The 17,420-nt window shown below is 36.3% G+C and overlaps 1 protein-coding gene across 3 annotated transcripts in view; it reads left to right on the top strand.

Annotated features, from left to right (window-relative positions):
* The window catches only part of ACAP2 (ArfGAP with coiled-coil, ankyrin repeat and PH domains 2), a 161,442-nt gene that overhangs the window by 130,380 nt on the left and 13,642 nt on the right, over window positions 1-17,420 (top strand). For all 3 annotated transcript variants that reach the window (XM_047733587.1, XM_047733568.1, XM_047733578.1), the window contains 8 exons: window positions 5,641-5,849; window positions 6,186-6,255; window positions 7,617-7,708; window positions 9,668-9,852; window positions 10,744-10,836; window positions 12,503-12,690; window positions 13,094-13,203; window positions 15,387-15,497. In XM_047733587.1, the coding sequence (XP_047589543.1) occupies window positions 5,641-5,849; window positions 6,186-6,255; window positions 7,617-7,708; window positions 9,668-9,852; window positions 10,744-10,836; window positions 12,503-12,690; window positions 13,094-13,203; window positions 15,387-15,497 (1,058 nt within the window). The remainder of the gene's footprint in view (window positions 1-5,640; window positions 5,850-6,185; window positions 6,256-7,616; window positions 7,709-9,667; window positions 9,853-10,743; window positions 10,837-12,502; window positions 12,691-13,093; window positions 13,204-15,386; window positions 15,498-17,420) is intronic.

Genomic DNA, 17,420 nt, shown 5'->3' with positions numbered 1-17,420 from the left:
TGATACAATTCCATCATAGGTGGTATGTATACTTCACGTTGCAACAGGAGACACCAAGTACTTGTTATCCAGTCATTCATTGCTAATGCTGTAAGGCTTCTGTGTGAAGATGAGGTAGCCACATTGGATTAGAAAGATGACAATATGATTCCTCCACTGTAAAGTTACATTTTCCTCCCATTTTCCCAGTCTACTTTGTTACTTTGTATAGTGACTCTATTTTGTGTTATTTTGATCCCGTAAGATCTAATCCCCCTCCAACCATTCATCTAATGGTTTTACAGATGAATTTGTGATTTCATTAGGAATTGCGAAATGCTGGTTCTCTAATTCTGTCATCCCATCTATATTGATTAACTTGAATCTTACATTAATATAGCTTTTGTTTATCAGCTGGAGCTAGTTACTGTAATAAAGTGCTTGATTTTTTTCTTTTAATTACCACATTTGGTTACCTTATTAGCTACCTCAAGGAGGACAGATATCTAATTTTTTGGTTATTGTTATAAACTCATGGATTTTTGTAGGTACAATAGGTCCCAATTAATTACAGTAATTACTCATTTTTACAAAATTATTTGAGTATGGTTGACACACAGTGTTGTATTAGTTTAGATATAGAACATAGTGATTCAACAACTCTATCCATTACCCTGTGCTCACCATATTCACCATACAGTGTTACTACAATACCATTAACTGTATTATCTGTGCTATACCTTTTATCTCTGTGACTTACTCATTCCATAACTGGAAGCCTTTATCTACCACTCCCTTTCCCATTTTGCCTATTTCCCCCTCTCACTCCTCTCTGGCAACCATTAGTTTGTTCTCTATAGGTCTATTTCTGCTTTTTGTTTGTATTTTTATTCATTTATTTTGTTCTTAGATTCTACATATATGTGAAATCATACAGTATTTGTCTTTCTTCATCTGATTGATTTCACCCTAGTATAATACCTTTTGGGTTCATGCATGCTGTTACAAATGGTACGATCTCATCCCTTTTTGTGGCCTCATAATATTCCTCTGTGTGTGTGTGTGTGTGTGTGTGTGTGTACACATACATATCTTCTTTATCCATTCATCTATTGATAGATCCTTGGATTGCTTCCATATCTTGGCTGTTGTAAATAATACTGCAGTAAACAGGGCTGCATATATCTTCTTGAATTAACATTTTTATTTCTTTGGGGTAAATAGCCAGTAGTGGAATTATTAGGTCATGTAGTATTTCTATTTTTAATTTTTTGAGGAACCTCCATACTGTTTTTCTGAGTGGCTACACCAGTTTACATTCCCACCAACCATATACAAGCAGTCTTTTTTCTCCACGTCCTTACCAACACTTGTTATTTCTTGTCTTTTTTATTTTAGCCATTCTCACAGGTGTAAGGTGATACCTCATTGTGGTTTTGATTTTCATTTCCCTGATGAGGCATCCGTATTGGTAAGGAAAAAGTTAAACTGTTACTCTTTGCAGATGATGTGATACTATACATAGAAAGCCCTAAATATGTCACCAAAAAACTACTAGAAGTAATAGATGAATTTAGTAAAATTGGAGGATAAAAAGTACCCAGAAATTAGTTGTATTTCTATACACTAACAATGAAGTAGCAGAAAGAAATTGAGAAAACAATTCCATTTACAATTATACCAAAAAAAATAAAATACTCAGGAATAAACTTAATCAAGAAGGCCCTATACTCTGAAAGCTATAAAATACTGATGAAAGAAATTGAAGAGAAGTTAGATAAATGGAAAGCTATTTCATGCTCATGGATTAGAAGAATTAATATTGATAAAATGTTCATAATACCCAAAGCAATCTACAAATTTAGTACAATCCTTGTCAAAATGCCAACAGCATTTTCATGGAACTAGAACAAATAGTGCTAAAATTGTATGGAACCATAAAAGATCCTGAATAGCCAAAGCAATCTTGTGAAAGAAGAACAACGCTGCGGGTATCACAATTCCACATTTGAAGATACACTACAAAGTTGAATGGTACTGGCACAAAAATAGACACATCAATGGAACGGAATATAGAGCCCCAGAGATAAACCTACACTTCTGTGGTCAGTTAATCTATGACAAAGGAGGCAAACATATACAATGGGGAAAAGGCAGTCTCTTCAATAAATGGTATTGGGAAAACTGGACAGCACATGCAAAAAGAAACTGGACCACTTTCTAACACCACACACATAAACAAACTCAAAATGGATTAAAGATCTAAATGTAATACCTGAAATCATTAAACTCCTAAGAGAACATAAGCAACAATATCTTTGACATTGGCCACAATAACATTTTTCTAGATATATCTCCTAAGGCAAGGAGAAGAAAAGCAGTAACTACTGGGAATACATCAAAATGAAAAGCTTTTGCACAGTGAAGGAAATCATCAATAAAATGGAAAAGCAACCTGCTGAATGAGAGAAGCTATTTGTAAAAGATATGTCCAATAAGGGGTGAAGATCTAAAAGATACAAAGAACTTATACAACCCAACACTAAAACCCCCACAAATAATCTGATTAAAAATGGGCAGAGGACCTGAATAGACATTTTTCCAAAGAAGACATACAGATGGCCAACATATACATGAAAAGACGTTCAATATCAGTATTTTTTTTTTTAATGTTCAGATTATTTATCACAGCTTTGTCCAATCAAAGCTCAGGATAATGCCTTCTAATAATTTTTTTCTGGTTTTTAACAAGGTTTTGTGAGGCAACAAAATTACGTTTGCATCCAGATCATCTTGATGAAGAAGCTGGTAGCATTGCTGAAATACCGGTTATGAAAAATCATACACTAGAAATAATAGGGATTACAGAAAAAATAGGGATAGGGCTGTCCTGAAAAACCGTGTGAGTTTGTAACTAGAATACTTGCAGGAATTTTAGAGTCTCAGTAAAAATACTAGAAGAGTTAAATTAGTAATAAATGAATACTATAGCATAATAGGACTTAACTTTAAAAATTGATGAAGATAGGGCACCTGGGTGGCTCAGTGGGTTAAGCCTCTGCCTTCGGCTCAGGTCATGATCTCAGGGTCCTGGGATCGAGTCCCGCGTCGGGCTCTCTGCTCAGCGGAGAACCTGCTTCCTCCTCTCTCTCTCTCTGCCTGCCTCTCTGCCTACTTGTGATCTCTCTCTGTGAAATAAATAATAAAATCTTTAAAAAAATAAAAAAAATTGATGAAGATAGCATAATGGAAGGGTATGGAAGGGTTGAGCCTACTCAGTTATGGTGACAAAGGCAAAACACGTAAAGATCAGAGAGAATGAATGCAGCACACACTTTTGAGTCCAAGCACATAGCCAAAATGAACCAAAAAGAATGGAAGGAATGAGTGTCATATTTATTCCTTCGTTCCTGGAGGCAGCTAGCCCAGGTTCTGCTGTGTAGTAGTATACTTTGCTTTCAGCTTCTTTAATTTGGTGCAAAAACATTAGTTTCTATAAACTGGGAATGACCCAACAAGATTTCTGTATTATATTGACATCTTTTTCCTATCTGATAATTGCTTATGGGGTAATTCACATTATTGAACATATTCTAGTAAAACAGTTTTAAAAAATTTTGAATCGTATTAAATTTACAGACAAGTTCCAAGTATTGTACAAATAACTGCCCCCGCCACCACAAACTGTTTCAGGGTAAGTTTCTAGCATAATGCCCAACTTGTTTAAGTGTTAACTTACCACACTCTAGGACATTTCTCTCATAAAACCACAGTGCTGCCATCATAATCAGGAAATGAGCATTGATACATGGCTACAGTTTAGTTCCCAAACATCTTTAAGTTTCACAGTTGTCCCAGTAATATGCTTTAGAGCTGTAAGATCCAGTCCAGAAGCACAGGTAACATTAGATGCCACGGCTCCTTAGTTTCCTTCCCTCAGGAATAGTCCCTCAGTCTTACTTTGACCTTCTTGACCTTGATAGTTTTGAAGCTAATGAGTTATTTTATGAAATGTCCTTCATTGTGAGTTTGATCTTTACTCTCAAGGTTATGCATCTTTGGCAGGTATGTTGTATAAATGATGTTGTGTTCTTCTAAGTGCATACTCAGGCGGCACATAACTTTGATTTGTCTCATTATTGGTGATGTTAACTTTGATTGCTTGATGAAGGTGGTGTTTGCTAGACTTTTGTACTATAATAGTTCCTTTGTAGATAATAAGTATTTTGTAAGAGAGGTACTTTGAGACTATGTGAATATTCTGTTCCTCATCAGGCTTTAAGTGTTATTTAATTATGTCAATATAGACCACTGTTTTATTCAATATGTTATAATCCATTACTATCATTGTTTGTTTTGCTGTTCAAATTGACCCAGGTTTGGGCGCCTGGGTGGCTTAGTCAATTAAGCATCTGCCTCTAGCTCAGGTCATGATCCCTGGATCCCAGGGTCCTGGGATCGAGTGCCACATTGGGCTTCTCCCTCTCCCTCTGCCTCCCCCCAACCCCCGCCATGCTTGTGTGCTCCCTCTCTCTCAAATAAATAAATTCTTTAAAAAATTGACCCAAATGTGTCCAGTGGAACCCTGGCTTCTGTATCCTTTTGACATGTTCCCATCAATCTGAGTTCCTCCTTACTTTCTAGCATGATGAGATATTCTGGGTTCATCTTGCACTTTCTCTGCCTCAGTGCTAAGATCAGCAGTTTTTCCAAAGAGCCCTAGTTCCTTTTGCTGGTGAATGGCTTTTAGAAACCAATGAAGGAATATATGTATGCATTTACACATAGACATGTTTACATATGTTTATCTTTATGTTTATATTGAAAACCATTAGTGTGTCTCTTGTATCTCTAGTTATAAGCACACACAACAGGGTTTTAATTCTCTCCCTTCCCATATAAATAAATGGCTCCCTTTCATTATTAACATGTTTACTTATATGATCAGTCCCCCTGTATGTAACGAACATCCTTTTTTCCTACCTACTGCCCCTCCTCGGGCTCTGGCACCTCACACTAGTGCTTTCTTCTCCTTTCTTAGTCTCTCACTTGTCTTGCTGGGAATATAATTGTAATTACGTAATTGATTTATTCTTTAGTAAAGCCATACCATTTCTAGTTATTCACTGCAGTAATCAAAACAATTTGCTTGCAGTTCATTGAATACTTCGGAAAAACTTGGTATCAAATAATAATATTAATTTGATTCTTGAGTCTTAATAGTTTAAATGTCTTAATAGTTTAAATGTCTTAATAAACATTTATGAAATGTTTATTTCATCTGTCTTGATATTGCTTGTTAAATAAGTGTTTCCCTTTCTCTCCACCCTCATATCTTATACATGTATTCATTATGCATTTATTATATGTATACATATTTGTATTAAATATAAATTAAATGTAAATATATATTTATTTACATAAATATAGATATCATTTCCAACATTTATGTTTCTTCTGACAAGACTAAATGCCATTTGATGGAGGAATCTATACCTTTTTATCCTTATTTGTAATGCCTACAACAGTGCCTGGCTTAGACCCATCATAAGCCTTCAGTTTATTGATTGGAAGTTTTTGTTTGGAGCAGGTAATGTGTAGCATAGTATTGCAGTCTTTTTTTTTTTTTTCTTTTAAACAAATAATTCTTTATTCTTTTAGAAGCTGGATAAGAAATCATCTCCATCCACAGGAAGCCTAGATTCTGGAAATGAGTCAAAAGATAAATTATTGAAAGGAGAAAGTGCACTGCAGCGAGTCCAGTGTATTCCTGGCAATGCCAGCTGTTGTGACTGTGGTCTGGCAGATCCACGGTGGGCCAGCATCAACCTGGGCATCACCCTGTGTATCGAGTGTTCTGGAATTCACCGGTAGGTAGGCCTGTATAGGGTGACAGACTTCTTTGGGATAAATACACATAGTAAATTATCATGTCCCATTGGTTACAGGAACTTTTCCACTTGTCTTAATGTGACTGCCATTTGTATCTTCGTAACTTTTGTACAGTGAATAAAATTCTGCTTTGTGGAATGCCTGAGAGGACTTTGTTTTACTATTTATTATTAGTCAGAAGAGCCCTCCTTATTTCCATACACGTTGAGGGCTGTGTTAGCAACTATGTTCCATTAAAAGAGAAATAATTTGAATAATATGCAAATGGAGACTTGATAGCTTTATATATTAATACAGTCTTTTTTCCCTTCTAGGAGTCTTGGAGTTCATTTTTCAAAAGTACGATCTTTAACTTTAGACACATGGGAGCCTGAGCTTTTAAAGGTAAAATACATATTTGTTTAAAAATAGTTCAGATTTCCACATAAACGATCAGGATTTTAGAATCTTGATTTATAAAATGTATGAGTGTCTCAATGCTAACAATAAACTAAATTTATTGGAACACATCTGAGGCTATTTGGTAAATCTGGTGTTTTCATTATTGGGTTTTTAAATTGCTAAGTTTATGTAGCACTTTTAATTGCAAGTCACTTCACCTTTTAAGGAAAACTGTTTTCCTACATTTTTATGTTTTCTCAAAAAAACCTTCAATTCTGTGTCTTAATTTTAATCTTTTATTTGTTAAAAGTATAACAGAGATATGAGTGTGCTCCAGAGTGGATTGGTATAGCATGTTGTTATCATTGGGCCCTTTTAGCATAGGACCATTTGCAGATTTAGATTTCTGAAGGTAGTAGGCATCAAACTAAGACATCCTTTCATCTTGTGTAAGGATGAAGCCTTGTGCACAAATTCATATCTATGAAAATGTCATAAATCATTTAGACCACAATTAGGTTTCTGATAAATAAAACTCATATTGTTTAATAATATATTCTTTTTAATTCCCACCATTTAGTTTACCATATTGTAAAAAAAAATATATATATATATAGAAGTTTAAATATTATAATATACTCTGCATTTATTTCTGTGTGAAATTGTGTTCTTAATGTACTTATATTTTTATTTCAATCCATAGATAAACTGGTAATCCTCTCAATTATGTAAAGTAAAACATTTGCTTTGTGGAATTACTGTGTAAACATCTGGATGAAAATGATAAATTGGCTCCTATGGTAGAGCCCTATTAAGATAGTTTCTATGAACTGTTATGAATTCAAAAGAAGAAAGTGGGGGATGAGAGGTAGAAACCTAATTTTTTGGCATCAGTTTTATAGCTATAAACTTAATAGATTCAATTTTAAAAATTTGGTTGAAACGCAGTCTGGTACATTATATATAACCACAAGTTTTAAACAAAATATTTTGAAATTCTTATATGTAAGGAGAAAATAGTTTATTTGTATTTTAACACTTAACCTGTTTGGCCTTTTTTCATTTGATTTACCAAGCATTGTGAATAATATGCAGCATTGTACTAGCCATAGTTGAGGGAAGGTGAGTCAGGAGAAACCCTTTCTTGTAAGAGTGGTGGTCTTCCAGGGGGAGAAATTCTGTTAATGGCAAAATGAGGATATTGCTCTTAGTCCTTGTCTTAATTTGTTTTAACTTTAAATGTCTTTGTGGGATGAACATTGGCGGGATATGCAAAAGGAATGAGTTAATTGTACTTGTTTTAAGGACTTTTATAGTATTTTTAGGAATTTGTAGCTTATTTTTCTATTTTCCTGCCAAAACAGCTTATGTGTGAGTTGGGAAATGATGTTATAAATCGAGTTTATGAAGCTAAGGTGGAAAAAATGGGAATAAAGAAACCACAACCGGGGCAAAGGTACTATTTCAGTTGTCTCCATGCTTTTTTTTCATAAGCAGGAATATAGCTATGATTTTATTTCACTATAATCGATATGTAATATTGAGACAGACTGTTTAGAAGAGACTGTTAAAATATGGCTTTCTCTTTCTTGGGTACATCTTAGATAATTATTTTTTATTGATTAGATAATCAACTGTGGGCTTCAGATGAGAATCTTAAATATTGAAAGTCTCTACATAGAATATAAAAGCCCTTAGCAGTTAAAGTATATCAATTCTGTTATTGGCCTTTATAAAGAGAAATCTGTTTATTTTTTTTTTAATTTTTTTTTTAAAGATTTTATTTATTTATTTGACAGAGAGAAATCACAAGTAGGCAGAGAGGCAGGCAGAGAGAGAGGAGGAAGCAGGCTCCCCGCTGAACAGAAAGCCCGATGTGGGGCTCGAACCCAGGACCTGGGATCATGACCTGAGCCGAAGGCAGCGGCTTAACCCACTGAGCCACCCAGGCGCCCCAAGAGAAATCTGTTTATTAATGTTTCTCAGGATCAACTTTCTATTATCAACAATGAATGAATAGTTTCACATTGTTTGACTTTGTTCAATAAATATCTGTTAAGGGGTGCCTGGGTGGCTTAGTCGGTTGAGTGTCCAGCTCTTGATTTCAGCTCAGGTCGTGGTCTCGGGGGTCAGGGATCTAGCCCTGCTTATGGCTCTGCACTGGTCATGGAGTTTGCTTGAGATTCTCTTCCTCTTACTTGGCGCCCCTCCCCACCAAGGTCATGCTCTCTCTCTCTCATTAAAAAAAAATAATATATGTATCTATATCTATATATGTATACATATCTATTAATCATATACTCGGTACATGGCATTATGATGTTAAAGAATTAAAGGTGAAAGGGTAACTTCAGGTAGGGGAGAATACTTAATTGTGTGTTTGAAATTAATACTTCCAATTCTATATATTGAGGCTCATAGAATGAAGCGGCTAGGAGTGCCCTCAAGGTACATAACTTGTTTTTATTGTTGATGTTGCTTTTAGTCTTTATGATTCTTTATTTTTAACATTAAATTTTTTTTTGCCATAATCCTATGTGCCATAATCCTATTTAAAGATTTATTCATTTGAGAGAGAGCGCATGCAGAAGCAGGGAAGAAGGGCAGAGGGAGAGGGAAATGCAGGCTCCCTGCTGAACAGGAAGCCTGACAGTGGCCTGAATCTCAGAACCCCAGGATCATGACCTGAGCCAAAGGCAGATGTTTAACTGACTGAGCCACCCAGGTGCCCCTATGTATAATCAATATTATTTTAAAGTTATTGCTGTCTGAACTGTTATCACTTGAGATTTGCTAACGCATGGCCAAATTATTTCAGACCTTGAAATATTTTTCGATTTTAACCAAAGATTTAACTATTTTGAAAGGATATAAATAGGAAAAAGTATAGAATAGACTTGGCATTTTCTGATTGTATCAGAAAAGTTTAAAATGTGAAATTTTTTCTTTCCCTTTAATTAGAACTGCTATGTTGCTTTAAAGTAGTTGTCTTAGGGAAAATTATGACTGACAATAGTGATAGTAGATCTGTTGATGTTGTCTATTGAAGTAAAATGAAATTAAAGTTAATTTCTATAAATTTTTATAGTTTTCTTGGTAATGTTTTCCATTTTGTAATAAACACAAGGGAATATGTGTGGAAATGAATGAGCCCAGAAATTAAGAGAGTAAGAGAGTGCCATGTTAATACTTGTGATTTTTCAATTAGTTTATTACTTGTATTTTATTTGAGCATGAGATCCTAGTTTATTAAATATTTAGAAGGGAAATATGTTGCATAATATCACAAATTTAGTTTTAACCAGTAATACATTTAGTGACTTTTTGGGAAATATTTGGTATGTAATGGCTTCTTTTCAGTATTAGCCATACTAAGAGATGAAGCAGAACATCATGACATTTTTATATATACCAGACAGGAGAAAGAGGCATATATCAAAGCAAAATACGTGGAGAGGAAATTTGTGGATAAATATTCTATGTCATCATCACCTCCTGAGCAGGAAAAAAAGACTGTCTCCAAAAGTTCTGAAGAGAAGAGGCTGAGCATTTCTAAACTTGGGCCCAGTGACCAAGTCAGAGTACCTCCCCAAAGTTCAGGTATTATAGTTTACCTGTTATGAGTAGAAATATTTTCTTAAACTGAAGTCACTTTCTTAATTTCTGAATTAGTAGCCATTGTAGATTATTTGAATGCCAAAAACTTGTTTCCTTCTACATAGTCTACGGAAAAATTGGATTTCTATCGCTTTAAAACAGTTAAAATTAAATAACATCTGGTAGTTCACATTTTTAGGTAATGTGTATATTCTAAGGAGTAAAACTGCTTAAAAGGCAAGGGGAGATGGGAATTATAAATCTATCCTGGCAACAAGCCCTAAATACCTGATTAACCACCTAATCTCCTTCCTATTTTTTCCTCCTAAATCTTTCCCAGTAACGTTTTTTCCTGCCCTTTCCCCTTCTTATGGCCTGCTTTGTGCTTTGCTAACTTGCATGTCCCCAGTGGTTGCTGTAAATAGCGACGAGGCCAGGCGGGAGTCTCTGTTCTGTCCTGATGAGCTAGATTCACTCTTCTCCTACTTTGATACTTCTTCAAAACTACGTAGTAGTAAGTACTACTCTTGTGGGGCATTCCAAGTCTGTGCCAGTGGTCATTGTGCGGTGTGGCCATTTCTCTAGATGTTACCCATTGTCTCAGAATTACACATTACTTGCATCATATAATAAATTAAGTTCTTCACCATGCCTGTCATATTATGGGGTAATGCGATGTGTTGTGACCTGAAGAGTTTATTTTCAGGCTTTGTGATTGATTCATATTTTGATAAGCTAAATGTTCAAAAGGATTAAAATTGTGTTAAATGTATTGTGATGGTGGTTAAGTTCATGTTGACGTATCAGAGCTCATTTTAAAACCTTGTTGTTTGTGGTAGATTGTTTTCTGAATGGCTTGAAGTTTAATCACTAGCTGATTTTTCTTTAAAACAGTCAAAAGTAATGATAGTGGAATCCAGCAGAGCTCTGATGATGGAAGAGAATCTTTACCCTCCACAGTGTCTGCCAATAGTTTATATGAGACTGGTGAGTTTTGGTGAAATTCAATGTCAGTTGGTATTGCTTGCTGAAAAATGCATGTGTTTTGTGTTTAGTCTTGATTAAATAATTTCTAAAGAAAGTGGTTAGCCTTTTAGAAGGTGCTGTTAAATGAGAAAGCAGCTATTTCTTTTCATATTTGGAAGTTCTCTTCTAGGTATATATTCTTCTAAGCCTCATTATACATCCTAAAAATGCTTAGTCAGTCACTAAGGATACTTTTTAATCCACATGAACTATGTCTTATTACTGTTTATCTTTTTTATGGCTGCTTTATTGGGAGAAAGAGATTAGCAACTCTCTCTGCATTATATTTTTCTCTGACCTGTGCTTTCTTCCTATATTCTCTCCTTCTTGATTTCCATGATTTTGATCTTGCAGAATACCCAGGGTAGTAAGCATTTTTTTGAATTACTTGAATTGCTTGTACTGTAAATTGTGGTGGTGCTGGATCATCCTAGGAATAAAGTAAGGCTTGGTCTAGTAGTAAAATTCTTTAGGAATTTTTTTACCAGCTCTTGTGAGTGCATAAATCCAGTCATATAGGAATATACCTAATTTTAATCTAGTACAGAGTAATTAACCTCCCATTGAATCCTGGCAGGACCACAAATGTCTAGCATACCTATTGACATCTTTTTTGTTTTTTTTTAAAGATTTTATTTATTTACTTGAGAGAGAGAGATCACAAGTAGGCAGAGAGGCAGGCAGAGAGAGAGGAAGGGAAGCAGGCTCCCTGCCGAGCAGAGAGCCCGACGCGGGACTCGATCCCAATACCCTGAGATCATGACCTGAGCCGAAGGCAGTGGCCCAACCCACTGAGCCACTCAGGCACCCCTTATCGACATCTTTATAAGAGAAGATGTTTGACTGTTTGAGGAGTGATCAGTCTGTTGGAAATAACATAGTTTTGTGAAACTCTCCCATTCACTCATTTTGTTGAATTAGTGGTTTCTTTTTCTTTTTTTAAGATTTTATTTATTTATTTGACAGATCACAAGTAGGCAGAGAGGCAGGCAGAGAGAGAGGAGGAAGCAGGCTCCCTGGCAAGCGGAGAGCCCAATGCGGGGCTCGATCCCAGGACTCTGGGATCACGACCTGAGCTGAAGGCAGAGGCTTTAACCCACTGAGCCACCCAGGCGCCCTAAATTAGTGGTTTCTTTTACATCTTTTACATTGTGGCACGTTGTAAGAGTTCATTTTTATTTTTTAAATTGTGATAAGATATACATAACATAAAATTTACCATCTTTTTTTTTTTTTAAAGATTTTATTTATTTATTTGACAGAGATCACAAGTAGGCAGAGAGGCAGGCAGAGAGAGGAGGAAGCAGGCTCCCTGCTGAGCAGAGAGCCAGATGCGGGGTCGATGCGGGGCTTGATGTGGGGCTTGATGCGGGGCTCAATCCCAGGACCCTGAGATCATGACCTGAGCCGAAGGCAGAGGCTTAACCCACTGAGCCACCCAGGCGCCCCAGAATTTACCATCTTCAAATGGAGAGTTGTGTGCCATTGACTCTCGTGCTGCTGTCACCACCATCCAGCCACAGAGCTCTCTTCCTCTTACACAACTGAAACCCTGTACTTCAGAAATGAGAAATCATTCTCGCCCGCCCTGCCCATTTTTATTGATGTATTTGTGTTTGCTTTTCAGAGGGTGAAAGGCAAGATTCTTCTGTGTTTCTCGACTCTAAACATTTTAACCCCGGACTCCAGCTTTATAGGGCTTCATATGAAAAAAATCTTCCTAAAATGGCTGAGGCTCTGGCTCATGGTGCAGATGTGAACTGGGCTAATTCAGAGGAAAATAAAGCAACACCACTTATTCAGGCCGTATTAGGGGTATGAATTAATGCATTGTAAAAACATAAAAAATTATAATTCATTGTGAACATAGCTTTAACATTATTCTTTGCTTTAAGAGATGGGTTGGAAAGTAGAAGGAAAAGCTGGTAGTGATTTCTGAGCATCACTTTGGTTATGTAAATTCATTTTTTTCTCAATGGAAGAGAATTCTGGTGATGAACGTAGCATCTTTTGCTAGATCACAAACTGCAAGTTGAATTCCTGTTGAAGTCCTTCTTGGGAAGAAAATAATATAATTGATCATTTTTCTGCTTTTCCTGGGGAGTATTTTTTCTTTGGGGGAAAAGAACAGAAAGGCTATCAGAGTAAATACCTGTTTTTAATAGAAACATACAATTATTTGCTTTTTGTACATTGTTATCTTCTGTTTTCCTTCAAGGGTTCTTTGGTGACCTGCGAGTTTCTCCTACAGAATGGTGCTAATGTGAACCAGAGAGATGTGCAGGGGCGGGGCCCACTGCACCATGCCACTGTCTTGGGACACACAGGGTAAACTGTCGTGCTTACATATTTAAGTAGATTTTACTTGAAAAATTATTTTGAATAATATATTGCTTGTTATATATGATATATGTATATATTCATATATAAATATATTTTATAAATAAATATATATAAAATATATTTTGTTTGTTCTCAGGGGAAGCCCATTGGATAGAATTTATAAAATGATACTTTCCTATGACTTCTGTTGTCATGATGGAATTTCAGATTTTAAAAATCTCATGCAGAAAAAAGCTACGGTTACTTTTCAGATAAGACAGTTGCAAAGCCTTTTTTGAACTTTACTTGCCATTTATATAGATCAGTTTTAGTATTTAGAACTGTTACTAAACTTATGGTGCTTTTGTCAGCAGCTAACTCTGTATTTGTATAAATGCATGTTCACATACATTTTGTGCAAAGACATGCATTTGGGGAGAGTTTTGTAATTTTGTACATTTGAGTTTTCCCACAGGGTAGCTAAAGTCTAATTTTAAAGTAAATTCTTAGTCTGTGCTATTGCTATTGAGGTGTCTGAAGCAATATTTAGACTCATAGAACAATAAAGGCATGAAAATGGATTTTCTAATAGAAGGTACAAATGAAGTAGAAATGTTGACCTTAAATGAAAAGTTTGTGTCATACGTGATTGTTTTTAAATAAAATATCTTGGGGCACCTGGGTGGCTCAGGCAGTTGAGTGTCTGCCTTCAGCTTGGGTCATGATCTCGGGTTCCTGGGATTGAGTCCCACATCAGGCTCCCTGCTCAGCGGGAAATCTGCTTCTCCCTCTCCCTGTGTGATCTCTCTCGCTCTCACTCTGTCTCTAATAAATAAAAATAAATAAATTTAAAAAATAAAATAAAATATCTCAGATATCCTATTCTTGGTACCCAAAAATCAAGATGCTGTTCTTTTTTGACTTTATTTAAAACATCTATTTTTTAAAAAATTTTATTTATTTATTTGAGAGAGAGAGAGAGAAAGATCACAGTAGGCAGGGAGGCAGGCAGAGAGAGAGGGGGAAGCAGGCTCCCTGCTGAGCAGAGAGTCTGATGCGGGGCTCGATCCCAGGACCCTGAGATCATGACCTGGGCCGAAGGCAGAGGCTTAACCCACTGAGCCACCCAGGCACCCCAAAACATCTATTTTTTTAAAGCATTTTGTATTTTTATCATAACTTAGCCAGCAGAGACTGAGTTCAATAACTTAATCATAAAAACTTTTGTATACTTAAAAATGTTCGTATTTATTTTTGTATTTTTTTTTTAAAGATTTTATTTATCTATTTGTCAGAGAGAGAGAGAGAGAGTACACACAAGCAGGCAGAGTGTCAGGCAGAGTGTCAGGCAGAGGCAACGAGAGAAGCAGGCTCCCCACTGAGCAAGGAGCCTGATGTGGGACTCCATCCCAGGACCCTGGGATCATGATCTGAGCCAAAGGCAGATGCTTAACCAACTGAGCCACCCAGGTGTCCCTATTTTTGTATTTTTTTTTTCAAGATTTTATTTATTCATTAGAGAGAGAGAAAATGAGAGAGAGAATACAAGCAGGGGGAGTGGGAGAGGGAGAAGCAGGCTTCCCCACTGAGCAGGGAGCCCAATGCGGGACTTGATCCCGGGACCTTGGGATCATGACTCGAGCTGAAGGCAGACATGTAACGACTGAGCCACCCAAGCGCCCCATATTTTTATATTTTTTTCTGAAACAGCCACTCTTCCCATTTTACTTAATAGACTCATTTACTCATCCTATCATATTTTTTTTCATTTTTGTTAATTTCTTCAAGTTATGAATATTTGTGGAGTCCAGTGGGAGGATTACCTTCCACTCTTTGCTGTTGAATTATCATTGGTATGATGTTAACATTGCCTTGACTGATTTGACCTTGAATGATTTCTGTTTTAAGTTTATGGATATATGTGTACATCTTTTTCTGATATTATTTGAGGGTAGGGACCATAATTTATACATCCCATTGTGCTACAAGTTAAATGTAAAAACATCTAGAGATTTGTAAAATGCTGATGATGGTAAATTTATATTATTAGAGCCAGTGTTCAATTAATAGGTGTAGAATAAGAATTTCCTAATGAAAATGTTATTTCTTTAGGTAGTGTTTTTTATTAAGGTGAATACTATTTTTTTTTCTTATTGGCAATGTCTCAAAAATGCTCTTTCCTTAAACAGGCAGGTATGTTTATTTCTAAAACGAGGTGCCAATCAGCATGCCACCGATGAAGAAGGGAAAGACCCTTTAACTATTGCTGTGGAAGCAGCCAATGCTGATATAGTGACTTTGTAAGTGTTTTCTTTCTACTTGATTATTTCCCATACAATGTGTTACTTGTACAGGGTTTTAACATAGTTTCATGCATAGGTGTGAACTATAAACTTGATTGTTTACTGTGTGCCATGAACTTCTCTAGACACATATAAACATATTAAGCACTTTACACACATGAACTTATTTGGTTCTCACAACGACCCTATGAGGAAGATACTATTGTTATTAGCCTCATTTTATAAGGAAGCCATGCCACAGATGATTTAAGAAACTGATGACAGGTGGAGTGGGGATTTGGAATTAAGAATTTTGGCTCCAAAACCCATGTTCTTAACCACTTCTTTTATACTGCCTGACCAGTAAGAACACAAAACCAGTGGCTTCTCTAAAATGGATCTTTAATTCTCACTACAAGTACTAGGATGGGGGTTGGATTGGTAGTAACAGGCAGTTACTCTACTCAGGAATCTACATTTATTCTACCTCAGAAGTTCGAGGATTGTAAGTATGGGGGACAGCTGTGTTGATGTCAGTCACTTTTGCAGCTGCATTGCCTTTGGGCAGTGATACTTAGGATCTGTTTGTGCTTATTTTTTCAAGGAACTATTCACACGAATATTCTATTTTAAGATAAAAATACTTGTTTTTTTTTAAATCATTTTTTTTAAATTTACTTTCATCACAACAGTATTCATTGTTTTTGTACCACACCCAGTGCTCCATGCATTCCGTGCCCTCTCTAATACCCACCACCTTGTTCCCCCAACCTCCCACCCCCCCACCTCTTCAAACCCTTCAGATTGTTTTTCAGAGTCCATAGTCTCTCATGGTTCACCTCCCCTTCCAATTTCCCCCAACTCCCTTCTCCTAACTCCCCATGTCCTCCATGCTATTTGTTATGCTCCACAAATAAGTGAAACCATATGATAATTGACTCTCTCTGCTTGACTTATTTCATTCAGCATAATCTCTTCCAGTCCCATCCATGTTGCTACAAAAGTTGGGTATTCATCCTTTCTGATGGAGGCATAATACTCCATAGTGTATATGGACCACATCTTCCTTATCCATTCGTCCATTGTAGGGCATCTTGGTTCTTTCCACAGTTTGGCAACCGTGGCCATTGCTGCTATAAACGTTGGGGTACAGATGGCCCTTCTTTTCACTACATCTGTATCTTTGGGGTAAATACCCAGTAGTGCAATTGCACGGTCATAGGGAAGTTCTGTTTTTAATTTCTTGAGGAATCTCCACACTGTTCTCCAAAGAGGCTGCACCAACTTGCATTCCCACCAACAGTGTAAGAGGGTTCCCCTTTCTCTACATCCTCTCCAACACATGTTGTTTCCTGTCTTGCTAATTTTGGCCATTCTAACTGGTGTAAGGTGATACCTCAATGTGGTTTTAATTTGAATCTCCCTGATGGCTAGTGATGATGAACATTTTTTCATGTGTCTGATAGCCATTTGTATGTCTTCATTGGAGAAGTGTCTGTTCATATCTTCTGCCCATTTTTTGATATGATTATCTGTTTTGTGTGTGTTGAGTTTGAGGAGTTCTTTATAGATCCTGGATATCAATCTTTTGTACTGTCATTTGCAAATATCTTCTCCCATTCCATGGGTTGCCTCTTTGTTTTCTTGACTGTTTCCTTTGCTGTGCAGAAGCTTTTGATTTTGATGAAGTCCCAAAAGTTTGTTTTGGCTTTTGTTTCCTTTGCCTTTGGAGACATATTTTGAAAGAAGTTGCTGTGGCTGATATCGAAGAGATTACTGCCTATGTTCTCCTCTAGGATTCTGATGGATTCCTGTCTCACGTTGAGGTCTTTTATCCATTTTGAGATTATCTTTGTGTACGGTGTAAGAGAATGGTTGACTTTCATTCTTCTACATATAGCAGTCCAGTTTTCCCAGCACCATTTATTGAAGAGACTGTCT

The sequence above is a fragment of the Lutra lutra genome, chromosome 1 (genome assembly GCF_902655055.1).
Source record: "Lutra lutra chromosome 1, mLutLut1.2, whole genome shotgun sequence".
NCBI lineage: Eukaryota > Metazoa > Chordata > Mammalia > Carnivora > Mustelidae > Lutra > Lutra lutra.
Note: the sequence above shows the minus strand (reverse complement) of the source record. Positions and strands in the feature narration are given on the sequence as shown.